Source organism: Perognathus longimembris, chromosome 11 (assembly GCF_023159225.1).
Source record: "Perognathus longimembris pacificus isolate PPM17 chromosome 11, ASM2315922v1, whole genome shotgun sequence".
Classification (NCBI taxonomy): Eukaryota; Metazoa; Chordata; class Mammalia; order Rodentia; family Heteromyidae; genus Perognathus; species Perognathus longimembris.
In genome coordinates, this window is record NC_063171.1 from 49,248,778 (window position 1) to 49,263,216 (window position 14,439).

The 14,439-nt window shown below is 36.3% G+C and overlaps 1 protein-coding gene across 2 annotated transcripts in view; it reads left to right on the plus strand.

Annotated features, from left to right (window-relative positions):
- Nucleotides 1-13,182, plus strand: part of Gpatch2 (G-patch domain containing 2) — a 139,245-nt gene extending 126,063 nt beyond the window's left edge. Inside the window, exons 9-10 of one of the 2 annotated variants that reach the window (XM_048356629.1) lie at nt 365-453; nt 10,640-13,181. In XM_048356629.1, coding sequence (XP_048212586.1) covers nt 365-453; nt 10,640-10,860 — 310 coding nt within the window. In that variant the 3' untranslated portion in view covers nt 10,861-13,181. Of the gene's footprint in view, nt 1-364; nt 454-10,639 lie in introns of both variants that reach the window. The other variant, XM_048356630.1, reaches the window with a different exon arrangement.
- The last annotated feature ends 1,257 nt before the right edge of the window (nt 13,183-14,439 follow it).

A 14,439-nucleotide genomic window follows, 5' to 3' on the forward strand; every position in this document is an offset into this window, starting at 1 on the left:
TAACCAATTGATAACCTAGCAACAATATTGTGATCTCTTTAGATAATTAATCTTAGCTATTTTCCTGTCAGAAGCAACAGTGTTTGATTTTATGTTGAGCCAGAAAGATTGCCAGTTTTGAAAATTAAAAAGCATTCCTTTTATATTATTCATTCCAGTAACAATTTATGATGGCGCATTTAGCTGCTGATCGCTTGTCAACAAACGTAATTATGTTTCGATATAAACAAGATTGGTGGTTTTACTATGCAGCTCTATCTTTGTTGAGAATGTTTTGATTTAGGTTCAGATTATACAAGCTGTGTATTTATGTGTCATTTTTTTTCTCCTTTGTTAATAGTTTTCTTCTGATAATTACTTGTAGGCAAACAAGCATGCACTTAGGATCCTTGTGCACAGGAGACATCAAAAGAAGAAGGAAAGCCGCACCTTTGTCTGGCCCTCCTACCACAGGTAAAGTGAAAAAGATATTGCAGAGGAGCTCAAATGGAGAGTTCATAAATCATTAAGAATAAAAAATAGATAATGCTTAATCACTCTACTGAAGAAGAAAAAAGAACCTGAAGAAGTTACAAGAACCTGTTAACCGCAAATCATTTGCATTTGATATTACACTATATTACTCATTCCATGTGTAGATTTTTAGTACTAGACTGTGCTGCTTATTCCTTGTGTAGATTTTCCAGATAGACAATCAATGAAACATTTGTACACATCTATTCCTAATGCAAAATTTTGTGTAAGGTGTCCAGAATACACAGTGTTCCAAGGCTGTATCTTTATTCTGACGTGTTGGGAACATAATAGAGTAAATGGGTGGGATGAGAAATAACCCAGGAAGAGATTAATACTAATGATTTCCAAAAAGATAGCAGCAGCTATTTACCTAAGGCTCCATGATGTAGTAGATGCAATGTAGCATTCGAGTGTGCCAGTGTAGTTTCTAGTTCCAGATTTCTGCAGAAATCTTAGCTTCATATTTTCTTAGGCAATGCATGCATTAGAATAAAAACATTTTCATTTCTACCTTAGAAATGATGTCATTCTAATAACATGCTATTCTGATAACTGATGTGGTTAGGAAAGACTGTAATTGCTGAGTGGCGAGAAGTCATGGTAGATGAGAGTGGGCTGGGAGTCTTCCTGGAAGGGGCAAGCATAGGAAGTAAGGGATGTTACTAAGGTTAGTATGTATTTAAAGTCTCATGCAAGAACAGTGGGAAGGGAGGCACAGACAGCCAGTGATAGAGGCCCAATGGGCATTCAAATGTATGTAGCACCTGTACATGATGACTAAATGGTGGTTAACCATAATGGATTCAAGATGCAGCTCTGCCTCTAAAGAAATGTTTTCAGCTACAAAAGAGAATTACCCTTGGACCTGTTGGCTATGATCCTTTACCATCTAGATTTATAAACTTTTTCTTAACTTCATTTGAGCAAACATATAAGAAAAATGGTTTTCATTACAGAATATGAAAACCAGATTCTTAACAGAACATGGGGTGAGCTATAAGGATACATGCATCTAAACCGGTAATAGGAGCTTTTGAGTGGTAGGATTAAAGGAAATAAAATATATAAAGATTATATTGGGGGCTGGGAATATGGCCTAGTGGCAAGAGTGTTTGCCTTGTATACATGAAGCCCTGGGTTTGATTCCTAAGCACCACATGTATGGTAAAAGCCAAAAGTGGCACTGTGGCTCCAGTGGTAGAGTGCTAGTTTGAGCAAAAAGAAAAAGAAAAAAAAAAGCTTATATTGTCTTTTCAGGAAACCTGTTCCACAGCACAGAAATCTGCTGAATAACTATAAGTTAACCCTAAGCACTCTGCCATTGCTTCATGAAAGGGCGTACATTATAATATTATGCATTTCGTTATAATGCCTGGTCTTCCCCTAACTAGATTAAACATTTAGAATTAGGAATGTATGTAAAGTATGTTTATATTTATATATGATGTTTACCACTTACTCAGTACCTATGTGTACCAGAGTTATTTCATCTTTAGAACAACTGCACGAGGTGGATGTTACTAGCAATACTTTTCAGATTCCAACATTCCAATGCAGAGAAGTGACAGGTTAACTGCCTAAGACGGGGCACTCAAGCCCCCATCTGTGGGATCCCAAACATATCTATTGTATCACAGCTGCCCTCTTTCTGGATATGTGTGTGTGTGTGTGTGTGTGTGTGTGTGTGTGTGTGTGTGTGTATGTGTATACATATATATGTGTATATGCAAAAACTGCCCTGTTGCATATGTTGACATGAATCCACTTTTATGTGCCTTAAATTTTATAGAGAATTTATTTAGCTATTATAATGCAGGAATATAGAGTATACAAGCACATTTTGGATCCAATCCATGCCACAAGTTCTTCAGATGCTCATAAGGCAGTCTGAGATTCTATATCACCCCTGCTTTAGGTGAATGATCTCGCTAATTCTCTCAGTCATTCAAACAGTAGTAGCAGAAATAGTACAAGACAAATCAGGAATGGGACAAACTCACTGGAGTGGCAAAAGTAAGGGAGAAGACTTCACCTGTGAGTGTGGACAAGAGGGGCCGTGCAGATGGGGTAGGGAGGGATAACATAATCACATCTTCAAGGCATTTTGATGTAACAGCACAGGGACATCAGTAGGAATCATTTATAAGAGTACAGGCACAAGCATTAAACTGCTACCCTAAAACAGTTTTATGATATAAGCTTAATCCAGCATTTCAAACCTATGGTGATTTTTTTCAAATTCAAGGTTTTTATTTTATTACCAGATTTTCTTCAGTTAAGAGGTAAAATACACAGGAATTTGATATATTCTTTTAATCACTCATAAAACAATGCAGTAGGAGAAATGTTACTAATTTTAACTCATTTTTTCAAAACTATGTGTAACTGTTCTCAAAGAGGAAGAAAGTGAGGTTATTTAAAAGTTCAGTTTTAAATAGAACTTCTAATACTAATGAATCAATGCTAAGGTAAAGATTATTACCTAAATTCAAGTAAGAAGTGATTTTGCATAAATATACTTGATAATGAGGTTGGGAATCCTAGATCAGCTTGTCTCTGGAAATTACAGTTTTCAGATTCTGGAATGTAGTCACACAGAATACAAAGGCCATCATATTCATAAATTCTTGAAGTTGAGTGCAATGTAGAATTGTTTCTCAAAACATTTTCTTGCCATTTTCCAAGGCCCCTTGCAGATCTTCCAAAAACACACTGAAGTGAGTATTTTCACTGTTCCCTTTGCATGTATTTAACACTAAATCTGAGCTAGAAAAATGCAAGAAAAGAAAGTTCAAAGATTGGTAGCTTTAATATTGTTTGATTGCCCTTCCTGCTGTCTGTGCCAAGTATTACACAATGAAACCACAAATAGAAAAATTTACCAAAATTTTGTCAGTGATCTATAATTAGGCACTTAAATTTTCCTATCCCAAGTTAGGTTTGTGTAACAGTTTTAACCTCTCAATATAAAGTTATGAATTATATCCATCACAAATAGTATTTTTAAGTCATCTAGTAACTTAACAACCCCAAATCCTGATCATAATTACCTTCTAAGGTACTGAATATTGTTCTGGCCTTTCTTTAGCAAGAACCAGGAAGCATAATTTCACCCAGCTCTATACCAGCCAGCTGTGGTTATCAGTTGCACATTTATTAATTGTGACAGGAACACCGAATTTATTTCAGCGCTTTAACTTATTTACTGCTCTTTCACCTTTGTATTTTGTATTGACAAAGTAAAATGAATATTGATAAGGGTAGATATTGATTTTTTTATGTACAGCTTGTTCTCTGCCTCATTCAAAGTCACAGACCCAAAGACAGAGGCTGTCTCTCAGTAGCAAAAGATGTAGATTTACTATTATAAAATTGAGAACTACTGAAGCAAGAAGGTTTGCCAGCAGAATGCATTTTATTGTTTGAAAAATGTCATCTTTAAAGGTGAAGAAAAGCAAAGAACAAAATCAGAAGAATATGACTATTAATGTTTGTTTAAAACGCAGTTGGCAATGTTACCTGTGGTCCTTGTTTCTGAGAGAAGCCATAGCTTGTTTAGGATTTGATAGTAAAAAGATTTTAAGGTATGTTTGCTCTGTTTTAAGATATTGTGAGGGCAGTGCATACAAACGTTTTTTCAATACACAGTATTTGTTTAATGTTATTCACAATTCATATTGCTTATGACTTTTGCTTTCTATTGAAATAATTTTATTATAATGAAAATATCCCTTATAAGACATCAGACTTTCCCCATACACTACAAATAGTGTAAAAGAAAAGCCTAAAGAATACCAAATTTGAGAGACACAGGGTAAAAAAAGAGAAATAACGACAAAAGCAATACTTGCAAAACTGTCTGGTGTAAGTGAACTGAACACTGGGGGGGGGAGGGAAAGGGGGGAGGGAGGGGGGCATGAGGGACAAGGTAACAAACAGTACAAGAAATGTATCCAATGCCCAACGTATGATACTGTAACCTCTCTGTACATCAGTTTGACAATAAAAATTTGAGAAAAAAAAAAAATAAATCAGTTGAAGAATAAAAAAAAAAAAAAAAAAAAAAAAAAAAAAAGAAAAGCCTAAAGCTTGTCTTGGTATAGACATTGCTCCAGAGACACTCTGTTTTCATGGGCATGTGAGTTCTTGGCCATTGCAGCCCTTTGTAACTTTTTCAACCTTTTCCACATTTTAATGATATTTCAATAGGAAGAGTTTTCATGATAATGGGTGCATATTTTTCAAACATAGGCACTTAAATAAAAGTCACATCCTGTGTAATCAAATGTTTGATGTTACCAAGCTACTTTGGAAGATAGTGGATTTCTTTGCTTGCCCAAACTTACCAATAATTATATTTTTACTTTTTTAATAGTGGACATATTTATCCACGGTATATTATCTTGTCTTCCAGAATGTTAGAACAGATACTTTCTATTTTAAAGGATTGGTGGTATGTCTTAACTGATGGAGTACTTGTTTAGCAAGAAAAAAGCCCTGAGTTCAAATGCCAGAGATAGATAAATGGATGAATAGAGGAAGGAAGGAAAGGAGGGAGAGGGGGGGGGGAGAAATAAGGGAAAGGTGAGGGAAGAAGCAAAGGAAGGAAGAAATTATATAATTACAGAATATGTTGAAGGATAATTAAAAGCTGAATAAACTGAATAAAAAGCAACACAAAGTTTTTTATTTAAATAGAAAATAAACAGAGAGGCTGGAGAATTTCAGACGATTAAAGACACTAAAGAGCAAGAATGAGAATGAAGGAAAGTTGCTTTTAGATAAAGACATTGGAGGCATGGCTCAGTTTGTAGAGGGCCAGACAATAAGAGAAAGCTTCATGTACAGAGGCCCAGTCCCGCCCTAGGATAAAAGAGAAAGACGTAATTACTATAGTTGATGCCTCATTAGAAGAAAAAGGAATCCGTTGCAAAATATAGTATCAAAATTAGAAGCAGTAAGCAAAGAAATGGAATACATGCTCAAAGATAAATTGATAATATATAAAAGTAAAGACAATAGTAATGTCAATAATCATCAAGCTGATTAAAATGAATATATAAAGGCAAGATGGAGCTAAAATTCTTGACAACTATAACATATACAACATGAGAGAATAAGTAGGATATGCATCTTTAAAGGTAATCACAGAAAGAATTGAAATATAATATTCAGGTTTCAAGTTGCTATAGAGAAGTGGTGGATTCCACTGGGTGCCAGTGGTTCACTCCTGTAATCCTAGCTACTCAGGAGGCTGAGATCTGAGGATTGAGGTTCAAAGCCATCCTGAGCAGGAAAGCCTGTGAGAGTCTTATCTCCAGTTATCCACCCCCTCCCCAAAAGCCATAACTGGAGTTGTGGCTCAGGTGGTAGAGCACTAGCCTTGAGCAAAAAAGCTGAGGGATGGCTCACAGGTCCTGACCTCAAGGCCCTGAACCTGCACACACAAAAACCTATGTTTTGGAGCCATTCCAGAATGGCTCCAAAAAAAAAAAAAAAAAAAACCCACAGGAAAAGCATTAAATAATGTAGTAAAAAAATAAACCTAGATGTATCAGTAAACACAATAAACCAGAATAAGTATGTTCATATACTCCAGTTTTATAATGAGTGAAAAGAATAAACTCCAAAATATAAGGTACAATTTAAATACTAGCCATACAAAGGTAGACTAGCTGAGTTTTAGTAAGTAAGTTGAATCTTGAGATATCTGTGTCTTTATCAGACTTACTATTTTTTCCAGGAATTTAAATTACTCAAGTAGAATAATACTTCAGTCCTTTGAGAAAATGTGGCCAAAGAAATAACATAATGGAAAATATTGTTGACAGATACAAGTTTAACTTTTAGTTAATGGAAACGGAAACGATTAGACTCAGATGTCATAAGTTCAAGTTCTAACTGGGACATTTTCTAGCTAGATGTCTCCAGACATCAGTCTCATCTATAAAATGAGGCCAATATTGCCTGCCTCTCATCCTGATACAGAAGATAAAAAGAAATGGATGGTTGGCAAACATTTGTAACTTTTAAGACTGCAGTCATTCTACGCTGTTATCCAACTATGTCAAATAGCATATACATATCAATTCACACATTCCTCCCATGATTTTTTTAAATGGTTTGAAACATTGTCTCCACTAAAATTTCTGGTAGGAAAGCAGTGAAGGTAATGGAAGGTATATAAGCCTTTTGGAATAAGCTTGACCCATGTTTCAACCCAGCTTTTTCTCTGTATGATTGACCATTGAAATTTCCAGTTACCCAATGTTTTCAGGAGTAGAGATCATATCATGTCTGAGCCTAGGGCTCCCCATGCCAGCTCTATAGTAGGCAAATAATAACTGGTCTTGCTGATTTTATAGAAAGTAAGCATCCCATATGCATTTGCAAGCATATTATACAGTTTTGTTGAAAGATTTTTTTTAATGCTTATCTTTGATATATGATCTTTCCACAAGAAATATATTTTTGATGAGACACCAATGGCTCATACATGTAATCTTAATTACTCAGGAGACTTAAGAATTGAAAAATGTGGTTCCAAGCTGGGCCTGAAGAGAAAAGTCTGAGAGAAGTTAATTTCATTAGCCAGAAAAAAAATAAAGCCAGTCTGGAGGCATGGCTCAAGTGATAGAACATGATCTATGTGAAAAACTGGGAGGGGAGTATGACTTCAAGCTGCAGTGACTGCACAAAAAATAGAATGTGAATGTATTCTGTATAGCCAAAATGTCATTTCTCCAGACACCATAGGATTTTTGTCTCTCAAAGTTTTCGTTACTTGCTGGTGCTGGTGGGGCATGCCTATAGTCCTAGCTTCTCAGGACGCTAAGGGATGAGGATCTTGGTTTGAAGTCAGCCAGGTTTTTAGTAGTTCATTAGAGATAAGAGTCCCCAAGTTCATTTCAGGCCTCAGGACCAGTGCGGCACGCGTGTGCGCGCACACACACACACACACATGCGCACACACACACACAAACACACACAAATTCATTACTTAAGGAAAAAAACAGACTGGTTTTACATTATATTTCTATTACTTAAATAGTATAGCATAACAAGCAGTTATAAGTCACGTGGACACTGTAATATAAAAGAGTGAAATGAAAACTTGACAAACAGTAATAGCACTCCAAATCATGTTTAGCTAATGCAACTCCTGGAGTTTTAAAAAATAATCAAAGTCCATTTCCCTTGTTACCAAGGATGTAGGATCATATTCTAACTCACAATTTTAATAACATCAGTAATAGTAATAACCACAATAACCCTGCCCCCTCAGCTGGCTGAAGAAGAGGGAAGGAAGAGTGATGTAAGTTAACACCTGCCTTCTGAATTCAGGGTAGGGACACCGGTGGACGGTGGACAACACTGGCTTGTTACATGGGAGTCAGCCTGTGTTGCTTCCCCTTCCATCAGCTGTTGATCCAACATCAATACAACACTTTAGGAGCCAAATTACTAAACAAGCTGCCAATTAGGCTTGCAGTCAGCTGGATAGATTAGTGGCTAAGAGAGACCGATAGAAGATTTTCATCTCTTGAGCCAATTATGCAAGTGAATTACCCTCCACGTACTCTTCGGAATGTTGGAGGAGAAAGGCCCAAGTCGGCTGTTATACATACAAGCGCTCCAGCAGACGGGCCAGGTGGGAGCTGGGGCATGAACTGGAAGGGTTAGCAGGCTACTTTTCTACAATTGCCTGAGCAGAAAGAGAGCCTTCTAAGAAAGGACTTAAAGGATTTAGCACTGCCAGGAGCAAAAGAAAAGGAAATTGTGCTTGAGGAATATACTGCGCTGTGACTGAGTTATTCCACTCCCAGGTCTTAATCTCATAAAACAAGGATAAGAGACCAACAGGGGCTCTCTCTCACTGGAATCATTTTCCATGTCAAATGAAGCACTTGTTCCTTTCTTTTTCTTATTTTTTAGGTGTGTTTTTATATGGAATGTGAGGGATTAAATGTTCTTTCTCTTCAAAGTATTTCACAGCTTTCTTGCATTTTATTTTATTTTTATCAAGATAAGAAAATAAACATGCTATGTTTTTTTGAGAAAATGAATTCTTGATCACCCTAGGTCTCCCTGCCTATATAGGAACATTTTAGAGTCATGATAGTGAATCTGTTATCACTCTCTGCTCACTGCAGGACTACAATTGACCATTATTTACCAATTTCTGTAGAAATGTTTTAAATTGGCCTGGCATTTTCCTTAAATATTAAAAATTTTCAGCTGAAACTCTGCAAGCTGTTGTACCAAAAAGAATGAGTAAACAGATGTGTGGCCTAGAGCAGCATTAGACCTCTGATCTGATTTTAGCTTATGGACAGAATTAACTCATGCACTCAGTGAAAACTCGGGGACATGAAGCACAGTGCTATGGTCCTGTTTACCCTGGCAAACCTGATCAGTGGCTTGTCCCAATAAACCTACTTAACCTTGGCAATCTTGGTGGTCGTCACAATCACAATTTAAAAAAAAAAAACAAACCTTAATTGCTTTTAAGACATATTTTATTATCCTTAAGTAGTTATACAAAGAAGTTGCCATTCAACAAAGCATTTTATAAATACAGTGCATCTTGATCAATCTTATATACCAAGATTTTTTTATTAAAGGCTTTTCTTTGCTTTTTCTGACTGGGAGATCTATTTTGTTATTCTCTCTGTCTCTGTTGGTCTCTCTCTCTCTAACACACATGCACACATTCTCATATATATACATGTATATATGCACACAGATATTATATAGATATATATTTTATCTCAAGTAATAAATAATTTTAGTGAAGAAATTTTCTGGAAGGAAATTTTAGCTAAGAAACTTTCTTTTGACATCAGCCATTGTGATTCAGGCTTGAGGTTGTTGGTGATTTGTCCTCTCCATTGTTAAGGAACTTGTTTCAGTGATCTAAGAACCCATTTAATAAGCCCAAAGCCAACTGATTATGATAGTAACCCAGTTATTATTCTCTGTAATGAATTCAGCAAATGGCAAAGGTTTTTATTGCCATTATTCCCAAACGTAAACTTTAAGCTGTTTCATAAAGGCCCTTGAAAATCAACTTATGATTGCTCTGTAGTAAAGAAGAATTACAGTTATTGAAACACGTCTCCAGAAACTCAGAAGGGTAGGCAAGAAGCCTCATCACAATCCTGAATTAGGGAGTGATCAAGAGTGATGTATGCTCAACAGTTGTCTGACATTGTCTGACATATGAGCCTTCGAAAGTGATGAGTTGCCCAACTCAAGCGCCTGTCTAGGAGGAAATGGTCCCATTTCAGTAGAGCTTTCCTAGAATCAGGACTGAGCTGGTCTACCACAAGTATCCAAGGGATTTTTGAAAAATGTGATGCCTTTATCCCTGAAGGCTTAGGGAAGACTGCTATGTCTTCACTTAAGTTTTTTTTTTTTTTTTAATTCCCTTCCTTTTTTTTCCTCCTCTTTCTCTCTCCTTACCTGCTTCTGTAGTCATTAAAACATGGACCTGTAAAGAGGAAGAAGAGAGTAAAGGGATGGGATAGACTGAATAGAAAATAACAGGAAAGAACATTGTAAGAGAATATAAATTCATGGGAATTTGGGCTGACATTATGCTTTTGGCTTGGTTTGGTTTTGTTTTGGGGTTTGTTTGGGAGAGGGTTGTTTTGGTTGTTAGAAGACAAAGTACTAAACAAATCTTAGATACTGTTTTATTTCTAAGTTGGCAATTTTCACAAGAATCCATTTGGCTAGTATGTTAATGAAAACAAAACCACATGATTGGATCACATTATACTTTTGCTTAGGATAGTCAGGGTTATGTTATTTACAACTCTTTCACTGATGAGAAAATAAAAGTCCCTGAAGTTAAATAACCTACCCAGCTATTAAACGGTACAGCCAAAATTCTAAGCAAGATCTTCTAAGCAAGATCTTTCTTTCCTCTACTTGGATCTCTTATCTTCTACTCCATAGGGACCCTTATCTTCTACTCCATAGGGACCCTAGATAGAATACAAAGAATACTAAACAACCGTCTTCGAAATTTGAGAACAAATTTAGAGAAATTTGATTGTAGTCTAAGACATCTCCATCAGCCTCTATGCTAACTTGCTTTGTCCTATTCTCATTTCAGGATTTGTAGGTGAAAATGCCCAGCCAATCCTAGAAAGCAACATCGGGAATCGAATGCTGCAGAATATGGGCTGGACACCTGGATCAGGCCTGGGGAGAGATGGCAAGGGCATCTCTGAGCCAATCCAAGCCATGCACAGGCCAAAAGGATTAGGACTTGGGTTTCCTCTACCAAAAAACACTCCTGTAACCACTGCCCCTAATTCAGGAAAATCCACTTAAGAAGGAAGACAAAAAAGAATGCTTTACAGTTTCTATTCTTTCGCCATTGTAGTAAAATTACCAGATAGTTTCTGGGTTTGAAGCAGAAATCTCCATCCCCCTGAATTCATCTCACTAGTTCCTAATTTCAGATAATCCTGCTACAGTGAGAGATAGAATTTCATCAGAGTCCATGGTGCTAAACCCTCTGCCCTTGAAGTTTGCTCAGTAATTGCCAGTTCTTTCTAGGTATAAAGGACAGTTTTTATCTCTTATTTATTGTGGTTTTTAGATGTCAGTACTTACTAACCCTTTACTCAATTCATGTATGTGTTTAATGTCCAAGCAAGTGTGAGAACACCCAGTAGTTTCTAAATTTAGGCTAGGCCAGAAAAGATTGTGTTTCCTGTCATGCTTATGCTGAATAATTTGGTCTAGAAAGAGGTCTGGTAGCCCAAAAGATCTGGTTTCCTGTTTGATAAAGTGCTAAACAAATCTCTGAAAGGCTTGGCAATTTTCTGTCCTTGAATCTAACTTTCTTGCAAAAGGTTTCTAAGAAGAGTTGATAGCCATTAAATCTCTAACTTCATTAGGTGTACTCTGAATTTCACAGAGGACAAGTGACAATTTTTCCCTTGATGTTTTGAGAAAAATACACCTTATCACTGTTATCACCATAGTGCCCTGAACATTATTTTACTGCAGACTTTATAAATTTTACCTCACTTAAAACAGAAAATAATTATTGAAAGAAAAATGTATTTTTGAATTCACCATGACTGTAAATTCTATTCATCCCAATGTCTACCTCTCATCTCCCAAAGATCAATTCAAGATGTAGTCAACTGGTTTTAAATTTTAATCACAGAAGCAAGTTATTAGACTATCGAATCAACTTATTTGAAGACTTAAATGGCTCTCCCAAGAATTCCAATTTCTGACCATTCCCTGACATACTTATTTACCAGAAATAGAGGGGACCAACCTTCCTTTTCTCAGATATAACCTATTATTTTCAAACTAACCAGGATAGTCAGTCCTATTCTGTGCCTAGGATGGAGTTATTTACAGACCATTTTCTTTGTCATGCCAGAGAATCTAAATTGTTCATAAAAAATGCTGATTTGTTGTCATCATTAAAAGAACAAATTATTATTCTATTAATAATTGCCTTTGTTGGTTAAGTAAAGGTCAAGATAACCCCTGTGAATCCTGTGTCTAATAGTTTTATTTTTTTTAATTTTTATAAATTGCCAAAACGGAGTTTTTAAGGCAGTAGAGAAAGCATAGACATGTGACAAAACTTTCTCAGGTGGTTCACTTGAAAAAAAAAAACAAATTCTTCCAACGAGGAAGGGGAAGATCAACCTGCCATTCAAAAGAAAGCCTTAATGATTTGTCAAGTGTACACGCATGTTCTAAGGATTCCCCTCTTTCCTGGAAGTATTACAATATGAAGGAGGAGGCAGTTAGGACACTATACCTCCAGTGGCGTATTTGTGTTAACTTAAAGCAACCCTGTTTCGTGATTTCTTTCTTTCTACAAGTTTGTCATTAGAAAAGACTTATCCTCATTTTAAATGATACTTTCCATATATTCATTCTATTTATGTAGTGAAGAAGATAGGAAAGATTATATACAAGTTTTGAAACTTCTTTGTAATCATTATACATTGTATTTAACAGTGTATTAAAAAGCTTTTTGTAAAAAAAAAAAAAAAAACAAAAAAAACTTCCTAATCTCCTAATATCCCAGAATTTCCAAAAGCTCAATTTTGAATCACTGATAACAAACCCTGAGGCCTCAGGCTCCTAAGGACTTGGTGGTTGTGATTTTTTTCTTTCTTTTTTTTCCCCTCCCTAATTCTAATGGATGCAGAGCCCTCTTAGTGAAAATGACTGGTTCATACACCGAACAGCCAGCCAGAAGCTCCTAATTCAACATATGCTGACGTCAGGAATGCTTCTCATTGTTGCCATTCTGGAAAGTCTGGAAATCTGTGAGCTTCTTAACACCCCTCCCCTTGAAATAAAAAATCTTATCTTCTTACTTCCCACAAGGAGCAGGAGCTTTTTTATCCTGATTCCTAGAGCCTTCTCTGGCCCATGAGGATTAAAAGATAGTGCATTCTCCTGAAATATTTAACTGTACAGAATCAGCACTCACCCTCACCGTAGTGAAAAGAGAACATCCTAAGCTTCCCCTGTTCCTCTACAGGATGCCTGCAGCACTCAGGCCCTAAGCACGGTAGGACATTGGTGACTCACACTGTAATCCTAGCTAATCAAGAGTCTTGAGACCCTGGGATCACATTTGGAAGCCAGCCCAAGCAGGAGAATAGTGAGAAAAGCTTAACTAGAGGTATGGCTCAGATGGTAGAGTACCAGCTGTGAGAGGGGGGAAAGAAAAAAAAAAAAAACAGCATGAGGCCCCGAGTTCAAGTTCCAGTGCAAGAGAGAGAGAGAGAAGCATAGGCTTGATGGTCTGCTTGTACCTGAGTTTCACTGGAGAAATAAACACAATTGAAATGTAAAACTGCCAGCGTAAATCAAATATCTCCGAATATGAGACACACTAGCATATGTTTTATATGTGATTATATTAATTTTTGTAAGTTAATATACCTATGAACCCAAAGCATCAAATGAGTTTATGGTTTAGAATATATTATTCCTATCTCTTTTAAAAAGTGATAACTGGGTGCCAATGACCCACACCTGTAATCCTAGCTACTCAGGAGGCTGAGATCTGAGGATCACAATTTGAAGCCAGCCTGGGCAAGAAGTTTGTGAGACATTGATCTCCAGAATAATATTCAGAAAAAGCCAGAAGTGGTGCTGTGCCTCAAGTGGAGAGCACTAGCCTAGAGCACAAAGAGACTCAGAGACAGCACCCAGGCCCTGCATTCGGGACCCAGGAGCAGCAAAAAAAAAAAAAAAAGTAGTAAGGTATTTCCTCTTCCTCATGAAGCCAATCTTCTACAAATTCATTAGATGTACTAAAAAAATAATAAATGCATAGGTTTATTTCCTTACTGTCCAAATTATGCATTCTTCCCACCACCAAGACAGGCTGAGACCACTCCATTTCCACTGTGACTCTTTTATGCTTTATGTATTTGTTATACTTGACATTGGCCAGACCATATGCTTGAACTATATCATTTCCTTTTTTCTAGTACAGTGTTTAGGACTGCATTCCTCTCAAATTTGCTTTGTTTATTCCATTTGTTTTCATACCAGTAGATACCTTTGCAAAAGAAAATCCATTGCTAACTAAAATTTGCCAATAAATTGGTCTCAGCATTTGATAGATTTTATAACCCATATTATGGTAAGATGCGTTAAAAATACATGTGTGTATATGGGTATATTTGGAGCTCATATGTGTATGCAATGTACAGACATCATTGCAAATTACTGTTTCATTAATATGCTTGCTTTAATGTTTCAATTAGTGTTCTCATAATTGCTTCCCTTCAGTACATTTCATTTTAAGCAGATATTTCATGAAAGAAAAATCACTGTTGACATATTTTTCAACCATTTTCATTTGTATATTGTCTGTCAAAAAAAGTGATCCCAATTGGTACTGAAAAA